The 26767-nt window shown below is 45.6% G+C and overlaps 4 protein-coding genes and 1 pseudogene across 4 annotated transcripts in view; 3 read left to right on the top strand and 2 right to left on the bottom strand.

Moving 5' to 3' along the window:
• Positions 1-4272: 4272 nt before the first annotated feature.
• Positions 4273-16837, top strand: LOC123079501 (senescence-induced receptor-like serine/threonine-protein kinase). The gene is made up of 12 exons (XM_044502275.1): positions 4273-4369; positions 4560-5124; positions 5339-5838; positions 6484-6628; positions 6907-6978; positions 7064-7126; positions 7201-7281; positions 13510-13664; positions 13779-14014; positions 14173-14299; positions 15852-15911; positions 16030-16837. Exons 1-12 carry the CDS (start codon positions 4273-4275, stop codon positions 16677-16679), a joined length of 2751 nt encoding a protein of 916 aa, XP_044358210.1. The 3' UTR covers positions 16680-16837.
• LOC123079500 (uncharacterized) lies at positions 12798-13424 on the top strand (annotated as a pseudogene).
• Positions 16838-18186: 1349 nt separating the features above from the next.
• LOC123079498 (uncharacterized) overlaps positions 18187-26767 on the bottom strand; it is a 35556-nt gene continuing 26975 nt past the window's right edge. The window contains exon 6 of the transcript XR_006438014.1: positions 18187-18609. The gene's annotated coding sequence lies outside the window, so the exon portion shown is untranslated. The remainder of the gene's footprint in view (positions 18610-26767) is intronic.
• The window catches only part of LOC123079499 (calmodulin-3), a 31808-nt gene continuing 23227 nt past the window's right edge, over positions 18187-26767 (bottom strand). The window contains exon 4 of the mRNA XM_044502273.1: positions 18187-18609. The gene's annotated coding sequence lies outside the window, so the exon portion shown is untranslated. The remainder of the gene's footprint in view (positions 18610-26767) is intronic.
• Positions 18458-25077, top strand: LOC123076349 (leucine-rich repeat receptor-like serine/threonine-protein kinase At2g14510). The gene is made up of 12 exons (XM_044498647.1): positions 18458-18566; positions 18677-19352; positions 20253-20737; positions 21179-21323; positions 21697-21768; positions 21855-21920; positions 22025-22105; positions 22746-22900; positions 23015-23250; positions 23405-23531; positions 24230-24289; positions 24404-25077. The coding sequence occupies exons 1-12, from the start codon at positions 18458-18460 to the stop codon at positions 25075-25077; spliced, it is 2886 nt and encodes a 961-aa protein (XP_044354582.1).

Genomic DNA, 26767 nt, shown 5'->3' with positions numbered 1-26767 from the left:
GCGCGGCGGCGGCGGTCGAGATCGGCGCGGCGGCGGCGGGAGGTGTTGCAGCGGAAGACATCGTAACCTAAACTGATACCATGTAAAACATAGGGTTTGGGAAACTGGCTCGACACCCTAAAACGGGGTGTGGCTATCTCATTATATAGACGTACCAAAAGGTACAATACAAAGCCTATACAAGACTACGTATATACAGTCTAACAGTGCCTAGGTGTAGATTAGGTGTCCCGGATCCCATCATGGTGGGCCTTCCCTTGTGGTGGGGGCTCAGTGACCAGATTTCTCGGCAAGGCGAGCGGGATGTACCGAGCAAAAGCTCAACACTTCGGTGCCCGCGTCAGCAACGCCTGCAGGTGTCGCGTCCCTCCTGGGGGCACCGTCGTGGTCCTCCCCTCCCCTTCCTGCCAGTTCGCCCCTCGCAAGCGAGTTGTGGGAGCACCCAGGTCCTAATAGGGATGTGATGGTGTTCTTCTGGGAAGGTGGATCTTGACCCGATGCTTCTTTGGCACCATCGCTTGGTGGTTTCGTTTGTCCCCTATCCTCGACACGGGTCCTCGTCGTAAGCTTTCTGGTCAAAACTACACCCACGGGGTTCCTGCTCCACGGTCCAGAGCGAGAGGGCAGTGGGCTCTTTTCGGCGGCAGTTCGGTGGGGGCTTTGTGATGAAACCCGATGCTTTTTTGTACGTGACGCGAGTTTGCTTTGGGTCGGCTTCTTCGAAGCCTCTGGTTGTGGTTCCGCCACTCCTATGCTTTCGCTCATCGGTCTGTAAACTGGCATATATGTATGTCTTGTACATTGTTGGTGAGGACTAGGCTAGGCTGTAGCCTAGTGGCAAGGGTGGGCAGTGGCGCACCCTGCAGCCAGGGTTCAAATTCTGTGAGAATCGAATTTTTGATTTCTTACCCGGGTGGGCTTCTTCTATAAAACTAAGTCCTGGGTACTAGTGTCCATGGATCTTATTTTTTTTATACATTGTTGGTGCTTTAGCTTTGTTTTGTAGTTTTCTTTGATCCGCTTTGCAAGAGGTTTTTTTTGAAACAACGCTTTGCAAGAGGGTTACCTATAAAGGAAAAAAAAAGGTTCCTAGCTCGTGTGTATTAGGGGCGTGTTTGGTTGTCGTAGCCAACAGTAGCTACATTGCATAGCCTTCTCAACTCAGCCTGGCTATGCAAATGCAGTCTCAAATGCACCATCTGCATGTTGTTTGGTTGCCTGCATGCCCTCTTGCCTGCATAGGCAGAACCACACTGTCTGGTGTTTGGTTGCCTGCATGTTAGTGGACAAACCCAAGGCATGGTGTTTGGTTGTATGCAACGCCTGGTGTGTGGTAACCTCTTTGGCTAGTTGGTGAGGTTACCAGCACACATCATAAGCAGAGCAGAGTATAAACTTAAGAGCATATTTCAGATAAGCAGTACCACACTTCATAACAGTTCTACGCATAAACCATAAACATAAACAGTTCAAAGCAGACTCGATAGTACTTAGGGAGGCCTCGGCCCTACTCTTTGGCGACGAAGGTTTCGTCGTGCTTCCCGCACTTGTTGACGACCTCAATGCCATCGTTGTCGAAGATGATGGCCTTGAGGGTGTCAGGAGTGAGGAGCTTGAATGTCACCATGTAGCCGATCTTGATGTGATGAACGGCTGCGTAGGTGGCCCAACCCTGATCCAGGGTCACCCTGCCGTTCATCAGCTTCACCGTCACCTTTCAGGAGCAGCCGGTGTTGTTCCTTAGCTTGAACTCCGTCGGCACCGCGATGAAGTGCTTGGTGAAGTCCAGGGGCATGGAGATGCACTCAAGCTTCGGTGCAAGGATGACCTTGCAGAAGTGAGTTGGGCCCTAAAGGTAGTGGCCGTAGTTGTGGCGCTTGTTGTTGGGGGGCTCCTCCATGCCCTCGTCGTCGCCACCCTCAGGCGTCTTCGGGTCTTCCTCAGCGGTGGGCGGCAGCACAACCTCGTCGGGCATTGGGTAAAGGGGCTGGTTGCCCTTGTTGTCAACGGCCGGGAGCACCTCATTGCTCTCCTCGATCTGCACACAATTCATGGAGTCAGGCACAACACATAGTTCATGGCTTATTGAAGAGTATGTAGTTAAAACGGCATGACTGTCACTCTTCTCCTCCTCTCCATCACCCCTATATTTACTCATCCTACCCAACACTACTTACCCACCCCCTCTCTTCTCTCACTGTCAACCTTCCTCCTCCCCATCGCCATGAGCTCTAGCTCTAGCTCCAACGCCAACCCCTTCCCTTGGGGTATTGGCTGGAGGGCCTTCTTACTCGGGTGGTCGGCTGGTGACTGCACCAAGTTCGAGAACACCATGGAGGTGTGCTCGAACTTCGGCTCCATGCTTGACATGCAGAAGGAATCTAATGCAGTGCTCATGAAGGCCACTGCAGAAGAGCTGAAGACGTTGATTCCTGACCCAGCGAAGGGCGCGATGGCAGTTGACATCATTCGCTGGGCCATGAATTAGGCCGTCTCCGACGACGCTAAACAAAGGAAGAAGTGGTGCAAGTACAAGAACTACTAGGCTCCTAATGACCGCCGTGTCGCAGTGTACTGGGAGACGGCTATCGCGCCACCGGCGGTCATCGGTGGGGAGCCTAAGGAGGAGGAGGAAGCGGTGCAGATGCCAGCGAGGGCGCCGGAGCCAGGCCGTCGTACCTGGCAGATCGACCTCGACTCCGCCGAGAACGACGACGATGACCCGCCGGCCCGCACGGCGACGAAGAAGAAGATGAAGGCCAGCGGCTCGACCCGCCGCTTCGCACGCCGGTGACGGCCACCGCGGTGAGCCGGTGTCCATTGTGTACCCCCTATCCCCCAATCCCCCCTTCTGCATCCGCATCTACCTCTATTCCGATATTGCATGAACTAGTTTGAAGTACTATGAACTCATATGAACTCGTATGGACTAGTATGAACTACCTCTACATGCTTATCTACCTCTATTCCCCATTCCCCTCCGCCATGGATCGAATATATCGCTGGATCGAACGGGAAAACGTTATGCATGTCGAACAGAGAGAAGTGCTTACCGCCATTGCCGCGGGCCAAGTGATGATCCGCTCGCCGATGATGAAGTCCGGTGGTCTTCTTGCTCTACTCCAATCCGCTGCCGCCGGTGAGAGTTGGGAGAGTGGGAAGAGGGAGCGGTGAGGCTAATAACTGCCGGCGCTTCGGAAAGCAATGCGGCTTCTCGAGCGTGGCCGCGCGCGTGCAGCCGCCGCCGCCCACGTGCACCGCTCGGGCCGGGCCCTGGAGAAACCGTGCGTTTCCAGGAAGCCAGGCCCAGAAGTACTTTAAGGTTCATGCCATGCGAGGCGAACAGTGAAAGCAGGCTACCAATCGGCCCGTTTTAACACGTCCTAGTAGAACGAGGCTACCAGAGCTTTGCTCGCGGGGCCTGCTAGTCTCCTACTTAAGCATCCACGGGACGTGCCGGCGATCTGTCGCCCCACGAAACATTGGAAGTGCGCTGCGTCCTCCCCAGGAAACATCAGAATTCGACATGCATTGCCCAACCGCATGCTGATGGAAAATTCACGGGTAAAACAACCGTTTGAGATTTCACGGCTTGAGGGGACGCATGCCGGCATGCGTGCTGTCGCTCACTCTTACGCCAGCGGAGTTAGGTCTCGCTGGGTTTGGCCCAACGTCGGCGAACTGGTCTTGCAAGTTGCCCTCTTCTTTTTGTCTTAAAACCACTGATCTACTGATATCCACTTTGTTACTCTCGTTGAATTTACCACAGTAGACTGGTTCATCGCTGTAGGAGCGAGCTGCATGCATGGTTCGCCAAAAATGAACCCATCTTTGTAACCGGCATCTTGCCGTCCTCTTCTTTAAATGGATGATACGCATGCTATGCGTATTCGCCAAGAAAAATGCGTCGATCTTGAGCTAGGATTTCGTTATGACGCTGATGGGCAGTACGTTAGCGCAGAGCCAGTCAAAAACTAAACTCCACGACAACTCGGCCAGTTGCATTTTCATTTTTTAGGTGAGATGCAAGTTGCATTTCTTACATGATGAAAAGGCTACCTACTGATGAACAGAACGTTTTGTTTCATCCACATTGTTAATCCAGCGCCGAGGCCAAGTCAATCCAAATAGTACTAAGTTGTGTTTCTCTGCTATATAACTACGTACAGAATCATGAACAGAACTGCGTACACAATACATTTGTAGCAGAGAAACACAAACGCTTACTTTTTGCATGATCGCTTGCAAACATTGCAAGAACCCAAGAGTACCATGGTGATCAGCTTCAGTTGCTCAGCAAGTAGAAAACTGACGGGGATCTTGGCCTTGCTGTTCATGATGACCCGAGTCTATGGCCAGTCTACTTCGGGTGATGTGCCCCACTGCATTTTTTAGTTTACTTTGGAGTGCAATTTAAGAAACACTTCCCACTTTACTGAAGCCTTAGCGATAACATACTAGGAGTATTATCTACTGAATATCTAGTCACACCAGCCATGATCTTGGCGTAGATCTTAAACTTGAAACACATGAAACTGATACAAATTCTCCTTGTGCAGGGTTCATAAGCATCGATTGCGGAAACAGACGCACCTACAACGACAGCCCAACAGGAATACAGTACCATTCTGATCATGGATTTGTCGATGGTGGATTGAGCCACAAGATTTCAACGGAGTTCATGGCTGATGCCACGAATGAGCAACAAAAAACCTTGAGAAGCTTCCCTCAGCGCTCAAGGAATTGCTACACGCTGCCATCCGCCACTGGTAAGAAGTTTCTGGTGAGGGCCTTGTTTACTTACGGCGACTATGATGGGTTGAACAGTACTATGAGCGGGTCGCTTTTTCGGTTTGGGCTCCATATCGGTGTCAATTTCTGGGAGGCGGTGAACTTGACAAATTCAGATCCATCAAACACAATATGGAAGGAGGTGCTCACTGTTGCACCTGGCAACAACCTGTCGGTCTGTTTGATAAACTTCGGTACAGGGACACCGTTCGTGTCTTCGTTGGAGCTGAGGCCACTGCAAGATGTGATGTACCCTTTTGTGAATTCTTCGGTGTCAATCAGCTACTTTATACGGATCAGATTTGGTAACATGACAACAAACCTTATCACAAGGTGAGACAGGACCTTCATCCATATTTTATTTTTTTGATTGGATCATAGTTATACATGTCAATGGTTTAAATTCGGTTGGCTAACCAGCTCAATTCATTTGAAGTGTGTGCTTCTTTGTTTCCTGAATCCTGTAAATATCATGTAAAGACCAAAGGGGTAGTGTATTTGTGCTGACTATTTAATTGTTCTTTCCTTGTCATTGTGTGCGATGAAGATATCCGATGGACGATTATGACCGGTTCTGGGAGAGCTCTTCTTCCTCCTACGCCACCTACCCCTTTCTCAGCCGGACCACTAGCAATGAAGTGAGGAGGCTCCCAGGCAATGACGCCTTCCAGGTACCGCAAGCCATCCTCCAGAACGCCACGACCCTAGACACGAACTACACCTTTTTCAGCGTTGTCGTGGCGGCGGGTCCCAACCTGGACTCAACGAACCTGCAGCTTCTCCCGATCTTCCACTTTGCCGAGGTCGTTGACAACAATCCAAATAGGTCGTTCAACATCTACAGCGGCGACGAAATGTTGTTCCCAGACTTCTCACCTTCGCGATCCCAGGTGGACAGCATGCACCAGAATGGGCGCTTCTTGCATAACCCCGCAGCCTCCTTCCTTCTGAACAAGACCAACAACTCGGTGCTCCCACCGCTCATCAATGCGTTCGAGCTGTACTCTCTAGTTCGGATGGATAACCTCACGACTGACTCCAACGACGGTAAGATATAATGTATATACTGTGTGTGCATTACACATTTGCCAGCAATCCAATTATTATGTTTGAGGGGAAACAACAGGACTCTGCTGTGTATTTTTATTAATTTTCAAATAAATGATACAAAGCATAGTTCGGAAAGAAAAGAAAAGAACTATACAGACCTAGTTGAAAACAAACAAACAAGAAACACAAGATACAAAAGATACAACAGGGCAAAACTAAGGATCAGATTCCAATTAGCATCATGCAGTTTATTCAGTAGGTTAAACTGCTCGAACACCTCTGGCTCCCTGCTTTAAAACAAATGTTATTGCCAATCTAGACCTCTGAGACCCCTGACACCACTTGACATTGTCACACTCTTCACCAAAGTAAGGTATAAACAAGTTTTTTTTGGAAAAGAGAGAACAAGTTTAACCAACTGATTTAGCAATACAGTCGATTCCTGAGTATGCCACCAAGATTAGAGAAATGAATCAGTGCATATTCAGTTCTACAAAAACATAATGCTTGCATACGGAATATTTTGGTAACCTCTTACGTTACAGTTTCCGCCTCTTTTAAAACATATAAGCCCCCATACCCAACATACACAACTTTTTTATTCCGTTCCAATTTGTTTCCATTGACTTTTTGCTATTGTAGTCAGTTACATCAAAGAAGTGAAGAAGCACTACAATTTGGCACAAATAAACTGGAATGGAGATCCATGCTCCCCAAGAGAGTATTCCTGGGAAGGTTTGATTTGCAGCTACCCTAAGAGCAACCAGAATCCAAGAATAATTGCAGTGTAAGAACTGAGAACTAACAAAACCAGGACTTGTACCACATACATTTTGAAATCTAAACATTGCAGACAATCTTTTAAACTTTGAAGAGTACCGCATGTTTTTATAAATAGTAAGAGACTCAGTCACGTGTCTAAGACCTTGAAAACACAGGTAGCTTGGTGTAAACCTGAACCACAGAAAGATACTTGAATAATCTTTAAAATGGAGCTTAAAATGCATGTTAGCTCCATGCTATCATTAAATTCATGGCTTCTATTAGAATGAGTTGTTTTTGCAGAAATCTGTCTACCAGTGGACTGAAAGGTGGATTAACCATATCATTCATGAACATGTCATCACTGATAAACTTGTAAGTGGTGCCTACCGCATAATATTGATGGGCTAAACGAGATTATGTTTGCCATCTGTGTGACCCTACGCGAATATATATATAGGGATTTATCACACAACAATTTGACAGGAGCTATTCCAGACTACCTAGGGTCACTCAGAGTCCTGTAAGTTCTGTGATGATTAACTCTTTGGTTGATGATATTAATTTTCAATAATGATTTTAACAATTATTTTACAGCAACTTGTCAAATAACCAGCTTGATGGACCGATCCCTGATTTTATTCTTCAAGGTTTTCAGGCCGGCCTGCTTGACTTAAGGTTTGTCATTCTCTGCCACACAATTCTTTAAAACAAAGGAATGTTACAAAATTCCATACTAAATATAAGAAGAAAAATAGACCAAACAAACATAGTTGGTGCCCAGGTAAAGGAGGAGGATTGTGATAGGCTTGGCAAGCCAACTTCAAAACACAGCCACTCTTATGAGGATGAAACTCAAAAGGTTGGCCAACTAAAAGGCGTCCTGATCCAGATCTGGGGATCTGACATCGTCGCACTCCTCCTGGCTGCCTCGTGGTGGCACGAGTGAGTTGCCGAGCAAAAGCTCCATGCCTTAGCGCCGATACCCGAGCGTGCTGCGCCCTTCTTGAAGACGTCGTTGTGGTTCTTCTCTCCGTGTCAAGGCTCTGGGTGAAGACCTTTGTCCAGTGTGGACTCGGCACCGGCGATGCTTTGCGCCATTCTCCCTCTTGAGGGCGTTGTCGTGGAGCTCAGGTGTGCTAGGTCGTAGCATGAGGGTGTTTAGTTCTTTCGGTGTTCGTTGAGGGTAGTGTAGTCGCGTGCGTTCTGCGTGTGCCGGTTATCTCAGGATCGGCTTTGTAAGAGGGCTACCTCACCATCTGGTATCGCCCGACCATGTACTTTTTGGGTTGTTGCTTTATTTATACCCAAAAAGGCTTTCGCCCCGCTTTATATATAAAGCAAACCGCCCAAGCCAAACATCCATTAAGGTTCACACACACACACAAGTCTCACAAAAAGTAGCAAATAGGGTTAATGCTGAGGACACAGCTCAACAAGCCCTGGAAACAAAACACACACTCACACACAGCAACCAGAGCAACAAGTCTAATCGGGCTCCGGAGGAGGGGGCGGCAGCAGGGGCGCCACGTGGAAGGCCATCGAGCGAAGGTCGGCGAGAAGGGTGTTGATGGTGTCCCGGTCCTGGGGGCGGCTAAGCGACCGCCAGAGCTGCAAGTAACCACACAATTTGAAGATCGCGTCAGTCGCACGTCAGAGAGGCATTTTCTGAATAACAAGCTTGTTGCGGATGGTCCAAAGCGTCCAGGCGAGGACCCCAACACACAACCATCTAATATGGCGGTGGCGAGGGGGGGGAGGCGTGGATTTCCGCAAACAAGTCATGGAAGTTGGTGTTGCACCACTGTCCGCCGACCGTCTCGCGGAAGCAGGACCATAGGAACTGTGTTGTGTGGCAAGAGAAGAAGATGTGGTTAGCATCCTCCACCATGCCAAACATGGGACACATTCCGTCGCCAGGTCCATTACGCTTGAGGACCTCAATCCCAGAGGGAAGGCGTCCCCGGATCCACTGCCACAGGAAGATCCTGATTTTCAGGGGCAGGCGGATGTCCCAAATCAGGCTAAAGGACCTCAATTCCGTTGCTTTATTTATAAAGCGGGGCGAAAGCCTATTTCGAGACTAAAAGGCGACATGTCCAACAGTTAGGAGTAGTAGAGATGCGCATGCTTAGATGGATATGTGGCCACAGAAGAAAGGACCGGGTCCGGAATGATGATATACGTGATAGAGTTGGGGTAGCACCAGTTGAAGAGAAATGTCCAACATCATATGAGATAGTTTGAGCATATACAACATAGGACTCCAGAAGCGCCGGTGTAGTGCATAGCGGAAGGATAAAACATGTTGATAGTGTTAAGAGAGGTTGGGGTAGAGCAAACTTGATATGGGAGGAGTCCATAAAGAGAGACCTGAAGGACTAGAGTATCACGAAAGAACTAGCCATGGAAATGGGTGCATGGAAGTTATCTATCCACATGCCAAAACCATGACTAGGTTTCGAGATCTTAGAGCATCTCTAACAAATGCCCTAAACTTAATCCTCAAACCCTCTTCCTATCCCAAAAAGTAAAAAAAAGGATTAAACATTTCCTCAGCTGGCAGATCCCCTAAAACTTATTCTCTTAAAAATATTGTTTTGCTAATCCATCCAACCGTTTCCAAACTTTATCACATCATATTAGTTCAATACTTAAGAATTCAGGTACATACAATTCAAATACATAGCAAATTTGATATTCTCAAACATAACCATGCAAGTTCAAAACACAACAAATGGTCCAAATGAATTAAGAATCCAAATAAACATGGTAAAAGCACAAGAATCGGTGCTATAAAGGCGCCAATCTTCTCAATAAGATCTTCTTGAAGTTAGTTCTGAGCTTGACGGTTATTGTATTTCGGTGTGCTTGGAGGAAGGCTTCAATCTTGTCTGGGTTATGTTCCGGCTCCACCAGGTGCCCATTGAAGAGATACCGAAAGTCCTACGGGTCCTCTCATCCTCAATGATCATGTTATGCAAGATAACACATGTTGTCATGATTTTCCATACGATCTCCGGGTTCTGATATACTCAGCAGGGCCATAGACAATCACAAAGCATCGTTGAAGCACACCAAAAGCTCTCTCAACATCCTTTCTAGGAGATTCTTGCATAGTTGCAAAGTGAGATTTCTTGTTGCCTTTAAGACGGTGGATTGTCTTCACAAATGTGGCCTGTGGAGGATAGATCTCGTCGGCTCAATAGTATCCCACGTTATACTCATTGCCATTGACAACATAGTTGCAAGGTGGATTGTCAACGGCAACATGCCTTACAAAAAGAGGAGATCAAGAGAGGACACTGAGATCATTGTGAGAGCCAGGCATCCTAGAGTATGCATGCCAAATCCAAAGATCATGTGATACAAATGCCTCAAGAATGATGGTTCGATCATGACAATGCCCTCTCTACTGACCTTGCCATGCCATAGGGCAATTCTTCCATGTCCTACAGATTCAAGAATATTGGGCCGACCTCTCTCTTCATTTTATGCCATGAGCTTCTTGGTATCTTCATCATTGGGAGCCCTCAAGTACTCTCGGTCCATAGATTTCGGTCACAGCATCACAAAATCGTCTCACACAATCTAGAATAAGATCTTCCCCAATGCGAACATAGTCATCAATGGCATCGACCAGGCATCCATAAGCAAGGACTCCCATGGTTGCGGTAATCTTCAACAATCGAATTGCACTTGCAGTGAGCTACATTCCTTCTTAGCTGAAACCAAGGATCATGTTTCTCCAAAGCTTTTGCAATGGTGCTGAAAAGATCTTGGTGCATTCGGAATCTATGCCGAAAATAGGAAGCATATACTGCATTCGGCGCAAAGTAACCCCTCACTAAACCATCATGACCAATGATTCTATCTTGAAGAAACGTCCTTTGATCAAACCGAGAACCGAGCCTCGGCCGCGGGAAATCCTGCTCCATAGACACCACGGCAGCCATCGCCAGATCAAAGTCATCATCTTCTTCTTTCTACACAATTCAAGACCTTTCTTTGATGAAAACAAGAAAAAAACATAGAGGCATTTTGACAAATAACTTGTGGGCGGACAGGGTTAGAGACATGGCGTCTGATGATGGAGCTCGGGCTGAGGCCGAACGACGGTAGAGGACACCGGCGACGCTGCCTAGCAGTCTGCAGAGGCGATTCCCGGGCATGGAGGCGACAAACCTCCATGCCCGGGATGTGGGGCGGCAACGGGGTGGTGGGGCGGTCTTCATCGCCAGTTCTGGCGCCGTTGATCGTCTAGGAGTTGCATTGGACCTTCCTACGCCGTCTCCAAGGTCGTCCGGTTCGATTCCCGATGAAACAGACCTCGTGACCACCGGGCGGAGCGATGGGAAGGCGGGTTCGTCGGCGGTGAAAAGGTTGATTCCGGCACCGAAGAACGAGGAGAAAGTGCAGGAGAGGGCGGCAGGACTGCAGGATGGTCGCGCACAACGGTTCCTGCATAGGGAGCCGAACAACGGCGACGGGGACAACATGGCGGCCGACTGTTTTTACTAAGAAGTTGCGGCTTTGGACTAAGTTAATTCGGGATGGCCGCGTTTTGGGGGATGAAAAGCTTTTTTTTAGGGATTTTTGGTTTGAGGGATCTGCTAGCTAGGCCTTAATCCCTCAAAACAAAACAATGTAAATTTTAGGGCATCACTAGAGATGCTCTTATGGGTTTCAACTTTAGCCTACCCCAACTTGTTTGGGACTGAAAGGCTTTGGCAGCTACGCCAAAAAGAAATAGGCTCAACAATTGGTTATCATTGGAAAAAATTAAGGTTTGGCAATAATCTTTGAACATACAAATACATTGGCTAAACATTTGGTTCAGACCCACACTTTGCCAAACTAGAGTTACACAGGTTTGGCTTTCTCTGGGGACTGTTTGGTTAATGATATATTTGTGGCATGGCACACTTTCCTAGCGCCTAGCCCCACTTGTCATACACATGAACTCATAGAGAATTTGACTAAGTTGTGGTGGCCAACTTGGGTGCCACACAAAGTGTGTGAAGCCACACTTCTGTAGGGCATTGCATTGATGCAAACACGCCCTCAATTACACAACTCACATCTATCAAATATAAATGTTTTGTTATCTATCGGCTTTCAACAAGAGAGGTAGATAAGGACTTTAGTAATTGCACATGATATACAAACCATGAAGTTTGTTCCTTTAGAGTGACTAGATGGGATATCCTAAAATTGTTCTTTTAGAGTGCATAGATGTTTAGCTGGCTAGTTGTGTTAGAAAACAGACTCATCCTCTAATCATAATATTTAGGGAAAAGTATATTTTTCGTCCTTAAACTCTTGTCAAAGTTTACAAATCGTCCCTCAACTCCAATACCAGCAACATAGTCCCTCAACTAATTAAACCGAATATTTTTCGTCCTTCATGACACTTTGGGCGGTTTTGGTCTGACGTGGATACCCAGTTTTGACAAATACTGCCCATGTGACCCGGTTTTAGTCTGGAGCTCAAAACTGGCAGCTAAATAAACTAGTCGGCCCACCTGGCAATGGCTCAGGGCCGGTCAACACGCGGTGGCGCTCACGGGTAGGGCCAGGGCGCAGAGGGTGCTCGCCCGGAGCACGGTCGGGCACGCGGGAGCGGACAGAGGAGGACGCGCGTTGGGCTGCAGGAGCGCGCGCAAGCGAGGCTGCGACCAGGGGCGTACGTGGCCGTAGTGCAGGAGGCCAGCCGAGCTCGCGGCCATGGCGCATAATGGTATCGGCACGAGGGGGAAAGGGGCTAGGCGCCATGGACGCCTCCATCCTCCTGAGCTTCCTGCACACCATGGACGCGGAGGATCTATGAGATCACCAGATCGAAACGGGAGAGCCTCAATCGCTGGCGCCCTTGTCATCTTCTTCGCCTCCAGTGACCCGCCGTAGCGCCCCGCTCTCCTCCACCGTGCCTACTTGACCTCTCCGGCTCTCCCTCGAGTCCCCGGTGTGCTGCTCATCATCATCCCATAACAAACCATCACCGAGTGCCGCCCGATGCTGCCGCCCCTGCTCACTGTTGCCCACTCTCTGGCTGCCCGACGTTGCCACCACATGCTCTCCTCTGCCGCCTCCTGATGCCCGCAGGCTCGTGTAGGTGATCCAGGCTGCCGCTGGAGCTCCAGGCGAGTGGGCTCGGGCGCGTGCTCCAAGGAGGGGAGGAAGGAGAGACAGGAATGCAAGGGGCAGTGGGCAGCCACGCAGGGATAGGGAAGCAGCAGTCGCGGCCATCCAAGCGTCTGCCCACAACGTACATCAGCATCGACGCAGCCACCTTCCGCCTCACCGTGCAGCGCGTCACCAACGCCAAGGCTGAGCTGCAGGTCAGCGACGACGCCAGCCTCGGTTTCCTCCTGTCGCCCTTCGACTTTGACTATTTGAGCACTTGCTACCCACTACCGTCAGACCCTGCGGCAGCCGCGGCCAAGTCGCCGCGTACGCCCTTCTGCACCCGCTGGCGGCGATGGCGGAGCAGCCGTGCTTCCCGATGCTGGACTCCTCGAACGTCATGTATGACAAGAACTAGGTGACCTGGATCGAAACTGAAGCTGCATGACCCTGCGCCATACTGTCCTTCGTTCTCTTCCACGGGAGGTCTTCACTTAACTGACGTGGTGGTCAACCCCAGGGCACATGGCCGGTATTACTCAAAACCAGTGTCCATGTCAGAGTAAAACAACCTGAAGCGTTATCAAGGACGAAAAATATCTGGTTTGAATAGTTGAGGGACTGAGTTTCGGTTGTTTTAGAGTTGAGGGACGATTTGTAAACTTTCGCATGAGTTTAAGGACGAAAAATATACTTCTCCCTATTAAATATTTATATAACTGTTGCAGCTAAGGTCTTATGAATTGCTCTTTTCTATATGTTGTGTAACTGTGCCACTAGATTAGAAGGCAATCCCCTATGCTCAAAAGTCAAAGATGCATACTGCTCAAATAAGAAGAACACCATACATATCATACTCATCGCAGTGATAGTTCCTGTGGTACTGGTATCCCTCCTAGTAGTGATGTGCATACTCTGGAAGTTATGCTGGAAAGGTAAACAAAAATCTATGCTCTAATATTCCCTTAATCGATGCAATGGGTGGTAGATATTAGAGAGCAGCTTCGTATCTAAACTTTCATGTAAAGCACAACTTCTTGACTCAGCAGGGAAGTCAGAAGACCATGAGGATTATTCCATGTATGAAGAGGAAACTCCACTACATATTGATATCAGACGGTTCACGTACACAGAGCTGAAGCTCATAACAAAAGACTTCCAATCAATCATTGGAAAGGGAGGTTTCGGTATTGTTTATCATGGCACACTGGAAAATGGTGACGAGGTAGCTGTGAAGGTGCTCATGGAGACATCAATAGCAGAGTCAAAAGACTTCCTCCCAGAGGTATATCACAAAACAAACTAGGTCGAATCAATGCTTTCTTCAATAGAAAATAATAATAAGTCCGCAAGACGTCCAAAACCCTTTACAGAGTCCATACCACATAATGATGCGATTGGCTTTAGTTCTAGGATATTTGATACTTATATCCGTTGCTGCAGGTGCAAACCTTGTCCAAAGTTCATCACAAGAACCTTGTGACTCTGCAAGGATATTGCCAGAACAAGAAGTGCCTAGCACTCGTTTATGATTTTATGCCCAGAGGAAATCTTCAACAGCTTTTAAGAGGTGGTTTCTCTCTTAACTTCTCCTAATGTTTATGCCAAGCATAGTTGACTTAGGTACAACAAATCCAACTTCCAGTTTGTTATTATCACTAGTTGCATTTGTACTTTAATTCAATATAAAATAAAATCATTCAATCAAAACTAAAATCTGCTCAATCTGAAAAGCAAGTTCACCAGTTCAGAGTTTTACTTCCTGGGAAACCAACAGTTACACAGGGACCCAAATGCCAGCAGCTTTCACTAACAACTTTGGAATCACCTATTTCTCAAATCTTATCAATATACTGTGCATCCATAAAAATAAAATCCGGCAGGACCTAGTTGTATGTACAAAAAGGACACTCTAAAATCAAACTATTCTGGCTTTGACATGGTACTGCAACCAGGATTTTCGAAACTGGCTCTCCTTATTAAAGGTACAGTTGATTGCCTAAACTGTTATTGCTGCTGCTAGTCAATACAGTTGAGTTGGTAGACATAATTTACTCTGTAGAGATATTCAACTAACAAGTGAGAGACCATAGCTGCATCCTAGAGCTGCATAAAATCCTAACCATGGCATGGTCATAGATATTCCGTAACAAATTTGGGCTACCAAAGTAAAATTCTTTTTCAAAAGCATGGCATGATAGTCACAAAATATAAACATGCACATCTTTGAAAAGCCAGTAAGAAACAAAGCACTAGAGAGATATGTATTCAAAGAATGCTTCAATAGCTTCGTTCTATTGTTAACTGGATTTCAGGATTTGTATATAAAAACATGCGCTGGTAAAGCAAATGAAAATGTTGTGGACATTAGTGCATTGCCGCAAAGCAGAATCGGATGCATTGCAGCTTCCCAGCCGGCCAGCAAGGGTAGGTGAGTTCTGTACAGGAAAGAGACCCCAATAAGATTCAAGGAAGGAGTCGGCTAGGGAAGAGTTCAGGAAGGAGACAACTTAAACTGAGTTACAGGTAGAATTAGGAAGACTAATTTGGAACAGCAAGGATTAGGAAAGTATGAATTGAGATGCTCATATCAGAGGGTTTCCTAGTTAGAGTGCAACCCCATGGGTGTCAACTGTCAAGTTAGGAGGTACTCCCTCCGTAAAGAAATGTAAAGGCGTTTAGATCACTATTTTAGTGATCTAAACGCTCTTATATTTGTTTACAGAGGGAGTATCATATATGTGCATGTCATGAAAGGTTTGGGAAGGAGGCAAGAACAATCAATCTATTCTCCCAAGTTATTCTCTTATCTAAATCTATGCCTACCAATCCCTCACAGCAATGCTGTCTGGCTATCTTCAACACGATAATTACCACGTTGTGGATCAAGCTTCACAACAGAAAAGCAGTGACCTCTGGAAGATCAAAGTGCCTGTTTATGCAGGACTCAGATCTTAAAACGCCAATGATGATATGGTTAACCATTGTGTGTTTATCCATCATTTGTTAGCTTAAATGGAGTCGATCTAAAATAATATGTGCAAGTGTTAGGAAAACTGGTATTTATGCTATTATGCACATATCAAATGGCACTTACATTAATTTTGTATGTATTGATGCAGGAGATGACTATAGTTTGAATTGGGAACAACGGCTTCATATTGCACTTGATGCTGCACAAGGTCCGTACTTCAGTTGTGTGTTTGCCTTTAGGCCATGTATGTATGTATGTGTGAGTTTTCTTTCTTTTGAGGTGATGTATGTGTGTGTTGACAAACTACGAGTTTTGATAAACAACAGGCCTTGAGTATTTACATGAGTTATGCACCCCATCAATAGTGCACAGAGATGTGAAGACCCCAAACATCCTTCTGGACAATAATCTGGTGGGGGTAATATCTGATTTTGGGCTTTCGCGGGCTTTTAATGATGCTCACACACACATATCTACTGCTGCTGCTGGCACTCTTGGCTACCTCGACCCTGAGTACCATGCAACTTACCAACTCACTGTCAAGACAGATGTTTACAGCTTCGGCATCGTGCTCTTGGAGATCATCACCGGCCAATCCCCAGTAGTTATGGACCCTCAAACTGTCCACCTCCCAAATTGGGTGCGGCAAAAGATAGCTAACGGCAGCATTCACAATGTTGCAGACAAGAAACTGCTGGATCTGTACGATGCCAGTTCCCTGCAGAGTGTAGTGGACCTGGCCATGAACTGCCTCGAAAACGCAGCCATCAACAGGCCGACCATGACCGAGGTTGCTTCAAGGCTCAAAGTGTGGTTGCCAGCTGTTTCTGGGGCCCCTCGACACACGGACTCCATGGATACTGAAATTCCAAGGCAGTTCCGGCTGATGATTTCAAGAGCAAGAAACGAGGGGATATCCTTCCAGTCTGGCTATACCAATGGGATTTCACAAACGAGCCTCTTTTCTGGACGGTGAAAGGGAGACGCCTACTGTGTTTATTGTTGGATCCTCTTAGATAATGTTTGGTAATTTGCTTAACTGCGTTCATTGATCGTCCGTAAACTGGAATTTAGTAATTGTATGACTTTCAGATTCTAATATTGCTCGTTTCTACCGGTAATAGTGTTCAAGCATGAAGCTGCTCGTACATCAAGACCTAACCCCTTCCATTTGAGAACTCGGTGGCCCATTAATTAGTGCCCGTACATCAAGTCCACAGCAATCCTAAGACAAGTGGTCTGCTTACACACTGCCGCCTAAGGATTCGTCCTTTTATTCCCCATTCTCTCTTGGGAGCATGTGGATTCAAATCTAAAGTACTGGTTTGTTCTACCAAACCATCCGAGCATCTGCGGAGTTTTTCAACTAACACAGCACTACATGCGATGGCACACAAGTTGGAGCCTGAGGACCTGAGCAGAAATGGCACATGACATACCTTAGTCTCGCCGCTCGCGCCGTGGGCAGTTCCTCGACTTGTCCGCGAGCTGCAGCGCCTGCGCCTCCTCCCCCTCCGCCTCCGCCTCGAAACCCGAGCTGTACGAGAGATTAGGGGCAGCACATCAGTGCAGTAGAGCAGCTCCGGTGCTGCCCGATAAATGGGCGTGCGGCGGCGCCCTGGTGTGGAGTCGAAGTGGGCGGCGACCCCCGCCGTGCCTGAGGGCGAAGGGGTGGGTCCTTACCGGCCTGTCTTTTTCTTTTCTTTTTTTTTTTTGAGAAAACCTTACCGGCCTGTCAAGTTACAGCGTGGGCGCAGCCGCGCAAGAAGCCTAGCGATACCCCACGCGGGCACGGCCCACGGGCATCCGTGAGGAGGAACCCCTCCTATTTTAATTTTTGCTCGCCCCAGTCGGCCCACGCCACTGCCTAGTATCGAGCGGCCGAGATCCGACGAGAGCGGACGGCCGTGCGCTTCGCCATATCTGACGGTGGATCTGTTGACCTGTCGGTGATCGTTAAAGTCTAAAGCTCCGCCACGCTTGTCTTTAACACTTCCTTTCGTGTGCAAGCACTTTGTTCATTTTTACACAGAAGAAACAAAACGGGCAACCATGGTCCCATGATTCGTCTGCCAAGTTTTTTTTTTCTGAAACAACAAGCCCCTCGTCGAATTCCATTTAGAGAAACCGCCAACAAGCGTATCACATCACCCTAGTTCTAGTTGAGTTAAGTTACCAGGGCGTATCATCATCGAACTGGTCTGGCAAGTGGCAAGTTAAGCGCGTAGCATCGTCCAACTGGTGAGTTATCCCTTTCTTTTTAATCCCGTGACTAATCTGTTACGGTTCTTTACTTTGGCATGGCAGACTGGTTCAGACAAAGATCAGCATCCTTGACTGCATAGGCGACCTGCAATTCTGCATGCATGTCTCGCCCAACACAAACACCGAGTCCGTCTCCTAGACTTACAACCCCCCTCGTCATCGCACTGACGAGCAGTGCCTTTGTCGCATGCAGAAGATTGTAAAAAACAACACGGCAATTGACGTGCAAATTTGAACTCCCATGGCAAGTTGCACCCTCATTTCTTTCGATGAATGCAAGTTGCATGCCGTTCTTTCACCAGAATTACCTACCGCGGGAACCCAACGGTCTGTTTTTCTCAGCATTGTCAGTCCAGCGCCGAGGCCTAGTCAACCAAAATAGTAAAAGAAAATCATTACTGAACCGTGTCAGTTGTCTTTCTCTGCCATATAACTGCACGAGCCGTCTGTCTCTTGCCTCCAGACATTGCAAGAACCCAACAACACCAAATGGCGACCAGCTTCAGTTGCTCGGCAAGTACAAAGCTGACATGGATCTTCGCGCTGCTTCTCATCCTGGCCACCATGATTCAAGTCCGAGCCCAGCCTCCTACCGCTGGTAATGCATGCCATATCCTCCCAGCGTTTGCCCGGTACTCCATCTGCACGCACAGTTCAGTTTACTTCAGCCTGTTCAACTTGAGAAATCTCAATTTACTGAAATCTCAGAAATCAACAAATTAGTAGCCATGCATGCCATGCATGCCACGATCATTGATTTAGTATGCATCTTATACTCAAAGCACATGAAACTGATACATACTCACCGTATTTCAGGGTTCGTAAACATCGACTGTGGATGGACAAACAGCAGTGCCTACATCGACAACGCCACCAGAATAGTGTACCGTTTTGATGGTGAATCTGTCGAGGGCGGTTTGAGCCATGAAATTTCGGAGGAGCTCATGGCTGGCGCAGCAAATGAGCAACAAAAAACCCTGAGGAGCTTCCCTGACGGCTCAAGGAATTGCTATACACTGACATCCATCGTTGGTAAGAAGTATCTATTGAGGGCCTTGTTCACTTACGGCAATTATGATGGGTTGAACAAGACTATGGATGGGTCACCTTTTCTGTTTGGGCTCCACATCGGGGTCAATTTCTGGGAGTCGGTGAACTTGACAAATACGGATCCATCAGACACCGTGTGGAAGGAGGTGATCACCGTTGCTCCGAGCAACGCCGTGTCCGTCTGCCTGATAAACTTTGGTTCAGGGACTCCCTTCATATCTGCGTTGGAGCTGAGGCCACTAGAAGATACCATGTACCCTTTTGTCAATACTTCTGTGTCAATCAGCAACTTTCAACGGTTCAGATTTGGCAACGTCACCGACCCTATCACAAGGTGAGACGACGCTGCCATCCTTTTTTTCATACAAGCAACACTGCTCAGGATCAATTATCGGTTTTTTTTCATACAATCCTCGAAAAGTATCGGGTTCCACAGTCAACGATAACGTAACAATTATCAAAATAACGGAACACATCCAAGTCTGGAAATTAAAAACAAAGTGCAGAAAAGTAAAGATAAGTTCAAACAGATCAGCCAACAACCTGATGCACAAAACACCCTCACAACAACTAGTGCGCCCTCCTACAGCGCCTAGGAACGACCCAAACAAACTTCCACAATTCCAGCATATATACGCAACCATCCAAAAGGCCCAGCACTACACAGCAAACATATCAGGCGACAGGCGAGGTACACAACAAGCATCATCACCCTTTTTTTTTAGAATCATCACCCTTTTTCTAGAATACGCATAAGCATGCATATCATCTACTGTATTAAATGAAAAGGAGTACATAGCCCGTCCATAATCACCACGTTACATACGCAACGACCATCCACACACCAACCTAAAACAACTACTTGTCCTGAATGTGGATCAGCCCACGAGTCGATGCTGATGAGGCTGCCATACATAATATTGGATTATATCTTCTTTTTTTGCAGGGGAATATTGGATTATATCTGAATTATGACTGTTAATCGTTTTAATTCAGTTTGCTAGCTTAACACGTTTGAAATGTTTGGTCCTTTGTTTTCTGAATCCTGCAATCACTTCTAACAAAACATAATAGTAAACCTCAAAGTGATAAGAAGTTCCTTTTTTTAGAGAGAGAAAGGTGATAAGAAGTTGGCATTGCTAGATCACATATTAAGTGCCTTCAGGTAAAGACCAAAGATTAGCGTACTCTGCTATCTATTTATCTGTTTTCCTTGTCTCTGTGTGCAATGAAGATATCCAACGGACAATTATGACCGGTTCTGGGAGAGGTGGCCCGATACATCCTACCCCTGGATCAACTTGAACACGAACAACAAAGTGGAGAGCCTTGACAACGTCTTCAACGTGCCGGCGGACATCCTCCAGAAGGCGTCGACCATAGACACGAACTACTCCCACATGAGTGTCATCGTGGCAACGGGTCGCAATCAAGATGGCAAGAGCCTACAGCTTCTCCCGATCTTTCACTTTGCCGATATCAACGAGAGCAACCTGAGCAGGAGGTTCGACATCTACAATGCCGAAGGTTTGCTGTTCCCAGACTTCTCCCCGTTGCGATTCCAGATGGTCAGCAAGTACAAGAGCGGGGAGTTCCTGCACGCCGATGCATTCTTCAACTTGAGCAAGACACCCAGCTCAAGTCTTCCGCCGCTCATCAACGCTTTGGAGGTGTACTCGCTCATTCGGATGGATAATCTCACCACTGACTCTGACGATGGTAAGATCAATGTATATACTGCACACGCATTACACATTTGCTATGTATATATGTGGCAGATTCACATGATACAGTTGTCAATGCTAATGATCGAGGTCTCTTTGTCTAGACCCCTGAAGATTCCCAAACTCCATTTCATATTGTCGTGATCTTTACTAAAGTAATAGAATCAAGTTTATCAACCAACTGATTCAGTTGTACACTCAACTCCTGAGTAAGCACTCAATTAGTGCAAATGTGCCATGAAGACCGTAATTGATAAATGAATTAGTACAATTTAATCAGTTCTATGTTAAGATATACTTGCATATATATGCAATGATATTGCAACTTCTTAAGCTAATATTTTCATCTTTTAAATACATAAAGGGGGCCCCATACCAAACTTATACAGCTACATTTTGGGTACATATTTATTTCCATTCTCTTTTGGTGTTGTAGCCAATTACATAAAAGAAGTCAAGACGCACTACAGTTTGGCACAAAGAAACTGGAATGGAGATCCATGCTCCCCAAGAGAGTATTCCTGGGAAGGTTTGACTTGTGACTACTCTAAGAGCAACCAGAATCCAAGGATTGTCACAGTGTAAGAGCATAACCAGGACTTATATCATATACATTTTGAAATCTCCAAACATTCCAATTCAATCTTCTAAACCTTTGAAGTACATTGCATCAACCCCAAGCAATTTAACGCTCCCGCAAAAGCTCCTTTTGGTTTACACGTTGTGCAGATATGTTCATGTTTTTATACACATATCACTAGGAAGAAACTCAGTCACGTGTCTTACTGGCTAAGATCTTGAAAACACATGTAATTTAGTTGAAACCCGAAAGCACACGTAATTTAGTGTAGACCTGAACCACATAAAAATATTTACGTAATCTTCAAAATCCATCTTAGCTTGATGCTATCACTAGATTAAGATGACTTGTATTAAAATGAGTTGGTTTTGCAGAAATCTGTCTACCAGCAGACTGAGGGGTGGATTTGCCATATCATTCATGAACATGACATCACTTGAAAACTTGTAAGTGGCGCCCACCACATAATATTGATGGGCTCAATGAAATTATGTTGACATCTTTTGTGACCCTAATAACGAAATATATATAGGGATTTATCACACAACAATTTGACGGGAGCTATTCCAGACTATCAATTACAGTCACTTAAATTTCTGTAAGTCTACATGCTGATTACACCTGTGGTTGATGGTAGTGCTGATTACATTTGTGGTTGATGGTATAAATTTTAGATGAATGATTATTATTATTATTTTTCAGTGACTTGTCAAATAACAAGCTAGATGGAGCAATCCCTGATTCTATTCTTCAAAGATTTCAGGCCGGTTCGCTGGACTTAAGGTTTTGCCATGCTCCATTGCACAATTCCTTACTAGATTTTTTTTTCTTAAAACTAAAAAACTACACCTAAAAGGAATAGGCTCAGCATAAAGTTGGTTATCAAAGAAAACAATTCCAGGTTAGCAGCATATTTGCACATATAGCAGTGCATTGGTTAAAAGTTAAAACGCATCTGAATTTGCCTTTTTCTGGCCACTGTTTGGTTAGTGGCATGCCACACTTTGCTAGCACTATGCCAGAGCATCCCCACTTGGCATATACATAAACTTTTGGTAATTTTTACCAAATTGTGGTGGCCAATCTGAGTGCCACAAAAAGATCTTGGAGACACACTTCCCTGTGCATTTTATCGATCCAAATGTGCCTTTAATTACATGTACTAGCATCTAGTGACTATAAATATTTTTGTCATCTATGGGCTTTCAAAATGAGAGGTAGATAAGGACCTATTAGTAACTGCACATGATTTAGAAACCGTGTAGTTTGTTCTTTTGGAAGGTAGAGATGTGTAGAAGCACTATTAGCAAGTTAGTTGTGTTAGAACATAGAGGTGTGTTATAATCAATTAATCATAGCTTTATAGAGAAGCTGAGATCTTTTGAGCTTATTTTTTACGCATGATATTTAATTGTATCACTAGATTAGAAGGCAATCCTGTATGCTCAAACGTCAAAGATACGTACTGTTCAAAGAAGAAGAACACCACATCTACCGTGCTTATCGCAGTGATAGTTCCTGTGGTACTGGTATCCCTCCTAGTAGTGATGGGCATACTCTGGAAGTTATACCGGGAAGGTAAAACGAAATTCTATGCTCTAAATTTCCCTTTCATCAGTGCAATATGGTAGGCAGAAGACAGCAGCTTCGTACCTAAACTTTCATGTAAAAAACAACTTCTTGACTCTTCAGGGAAGTCAGGAGATGATGAAGATTCTGCTATGTATGAAGAGGAAACTCCACTACATATTGATATCAGACGGTTCACGTACGCAGAGCTGAAGCACATAACAAACGACTTCCAATCAATCGTTGGAAAAGGAGGTTTTGGTACTGTTTATCATGGCACACTGGAAAATGACGATGAAGTAGCTGTTAAGGTGCTTATGGAGACATCAATAGCAGAGTCAACAGACTTCCTCCCTGAGGTATAACACGAAACCAACTAGGCCACGTCATTACTTTCTTCAGACAAAATTAAGGTTGCAAAACATACAAAATCATTTCCACAGTTCATATTCTATAAAATAATGCAACTGGTTTCAGGTCTAGGATGTTTTGTAACTATATCAATTATCGCAGGTGCAAACCTTGTCCAAAGTTCATCACAAGAATCTCGTGACTTTGCAAGGATATTGCCAAAACAAGAAATGCCTAGCACTCGTTTATGATTTCATGCCCAGAGGAAATCTTCAACAGCTTTTAAGAGGTGGCTTTTCCCTTAACTTCTATTAGTGTTCCTATCAACCATAGCTGACTTAGGCTTGCAGTTAATTATTATCACTAATTTGACATGACCTAGTCTTAATACAAAAAGAATAAACTATAAACCAAGCTACTCTGGCTTTGACATTGTACTGCAATCAGGATTTTCATGTTAAACTGAATTCCATGTTAAAGGTGTAGTTGATTGACGAAAGTGTTACTGCTGCTATTTAATATAGTTGAGTTGGTAGACCAAATTTACTCTGTATAGATACTGTACTAACAATTGTGGCCACCATAGCTGCATTCGTAGAACTGCATATTTTTAGTGTCATAGTCATGGCATCATAAATATCAGGTAAACAATTGGGGCTGCCACAGTTACATTCTTAGTCATAGGTCCTAAACATGGCATGATAGCGACAAATTATAAACATGTACATCTTTCAAAGCCAGCAACACACCAAAAACTAGAGAGGTGTGTATTCAAAGAATATGTCAATAACTTGGTTCGCTCATTGATTAGATTTGTATAGAAAATTGCTCCGGTAGAGAGAAGGAAAAGCAGTTATCTCTTGAAGATCAAAGTGCACGTATTAGTTAGCTTAGATATGTGCAAAAATTACAGAAATTGGTATTTATGCTAGTACCACATGAACAAATCAAATGGAACTCACGTTAATTTGGTATGTACTGATGCAGGAGGTGACTATAGTTTGAATTGGGAACAACGACTCCATATTGCACTTGATGCTGCACAAGGTCCGCATTTCAGTTGTGTGTTTGCCTTTAGGCCATGTATGTATGTGTGTGTTTTCTTCTTTTCTAGGTCATGTATGTGTGTGTTGACAAAGGACGGGTTTGAATAAACTGCAGGACTGGAGTATCTACATGAGTTATGCACCCCATCAATAGTGCACAGAGATGTGAAGACCCCCAACATCCTTCTGGACAAGAATCTGGTGGGGATAATATCTGATTTTGGGCTTTCGCGGGCTTTTAACGATGCTCACACACACATATCTACTGCTGCTGCTGCTGGCACTCCTGGGTACATCGACCCCGAGTACCATGCATCTTACCAAATCACTGTCAAGACAGACGTTTACAGCTTTGGCATCGTGCTCTTGGAGATCATCACCGGACAACCCCCACTATTAATGGACCCTCAGACCGTCCACCTACCAAACTGGGTGCGCCGAAAGATAGCTATGGGAAGCATTCATGATGTTGTAGATAAGAGGCTGATGGATCAGTACGATGCCAGTTCCCTGCAGAGCGTGGTGGACCTTGCCATGAACTGTGTGGAAAACGCAGCCGTCGACAGGCCAACCATGACTGTGGTTGCCACGAGGCTCAAAGGGTTGTTGCCAGCGGTTTCAAGTGAAAAGCAGTCTGTTTCTGCGACCCCTCGACGTACCTACTCCATGGATAGTGAAATTCCAAGGCAGTTCCAGATGATGATTTCAGGAGCCAGCAACGAGGGGAGCTCCTTCCAGTCTGGCTATACCAATGGGATGTCACAAATGAGCCTCTTATCTGGACGGTGAAAGGGAAACGCCTACTGTGTTATTGTTGCATCGGCTTAGATAATGTTTTGTAATTTGATTAACTGCATCGTCATTGATCGTTCGCAGAGTGGAATTCAGTAAGTGTATCATTTTCAATTTCCAATATTACTCGTTTACTACCGGTAATAGTTTCCAGGCATGTAGCATCCCCTTCCATTTGAGAACTCGGTGGTCGGTTAATCGATGCACGTACATTGAAGTCCACACAAATCCTAGGACAAGTGGTCTGCTTACACATTACCGCTTAAGAATTCCGACATTCATTCCCCAATCTCTCTCGCTAGGCCGTGGATTCAAATCAAAAGCACTTGTTTGCTCTACCAAATCATCCAAGCATCTTCGGAGTTTGTCAACTATGAACTAACACAACATTATATGACATGGTACGCGAGTTGGCGCCTGAGGACCTGAGCTATCAAAAGGGAAGAAATGCAATCACATGACATACCTAGCTCTCGGCGCTGTTCCTCGACTTGTCCGCGAGGTGCAGCGCCTCCGCCTCCTCCCCCTTGGCCTCCGCCTCGAAACCGGAGCTGGACAAGAGATTGGGGGCAGCACAGCAAGCTTTTTCCCGACTGATGGCTGTGGCGCGTGCCATTGTGTGGAGTCGGAGTGGAAGTGGGCGGCGCCTGCGACCAGTGCCGTGCCTGACGGCGAAGGGGCTACGGTCTTGTTACGGGTCTTCCCAATCTATGGCCGATGCCTACCGCCAGAGCTGCGAGGCGATAGCTCCGGCTCGCCTCTGGCGCGGGGGTACAGGGCCAACCCAATACTGTAGCTGAGAACGCGTGTTTTTTTTCTTCCCTCTGTGGTTTCTTAATGATTTTTTTTCACTGTTTGCAGCGGTTTTATTTTATTTTCTCTGGTTTTCTTTATTTTTTATTTTTTATCCTTTGTTTTTCCTTTTTTTTCTTTTCTAATACATATATACATTTTTCTGTACACATTTTTCGTATACATCAGGAACATTTTATACACGTTTAAAATTTTCCAGTGAATAAGATTTTTTTCAAATATATGTTTTGATTTCTATTTCTATATATAAATTGTATATTTTTGTGTTCATGTAAAGTATATTTTTATACATGTTTAACAATTTTTAAATACATGAATAGTATTTCTTCATAAACATGTTTTTAATTTTTTTAATAAGTGTTCAACATTTTTCAAATACACGTTGAATATATATTTTTAAATAATAGTACAAAACATTTTTTTTACCGCAACGTCGTTGAACTGGCCTTGCAAGTTGTTCTCTTCTTTTTGTCTTGTATAACTACTGAACTACACTCTGTCACTCTCTTTTTAATTTAGCACAGAAAGACTGGTTCAGAGAAATGTCAGCGCGCGTCGCTATAGCCTGCAGAATCGAGCTGCTTGCATGATTCGCCAAAATGCACGAATCTTCAAACTGGCACTTCGTTATCATGCTGATGGGTAGTACGTCAGGGCAGAGATTGTAAAACTAAAATCCATGGCAAGTTGCACTTTCCTTTCATAGATGATTGCTCTCACGAGTCACAAGATGGTTACCTACTGATGAACAGGCCGTTCTGTTTCCTCACATTGTTAATCAAGTGTCGAGGCCAAGTCAATCCAAATACTAAACTGTGTTACTTGTGTCTGTCTGCCATATATATAACTCGTACATAAGTCATTTGTACCAGAT

Source organism: Triticum aestivum, chromosome 3D, assembly GCF_018294505.1.
Source record: "Triticum aestivum cultivar Chinese Spring chromosome 3D, IWGSC CS RefSeq v2.1, whole genome shotgun sequence".
Taxonomy (NCBI): Eukaryota; Viridiplantae; Streptophyta; class Magnoliopsida; order Poales; family Poaceae; genus Triticum; species Triticum aestivum.
Note: the sequence above shows the minus strand (reverse complement) of the source record. Positions and strands in the feature narration are given on the sequence as shown.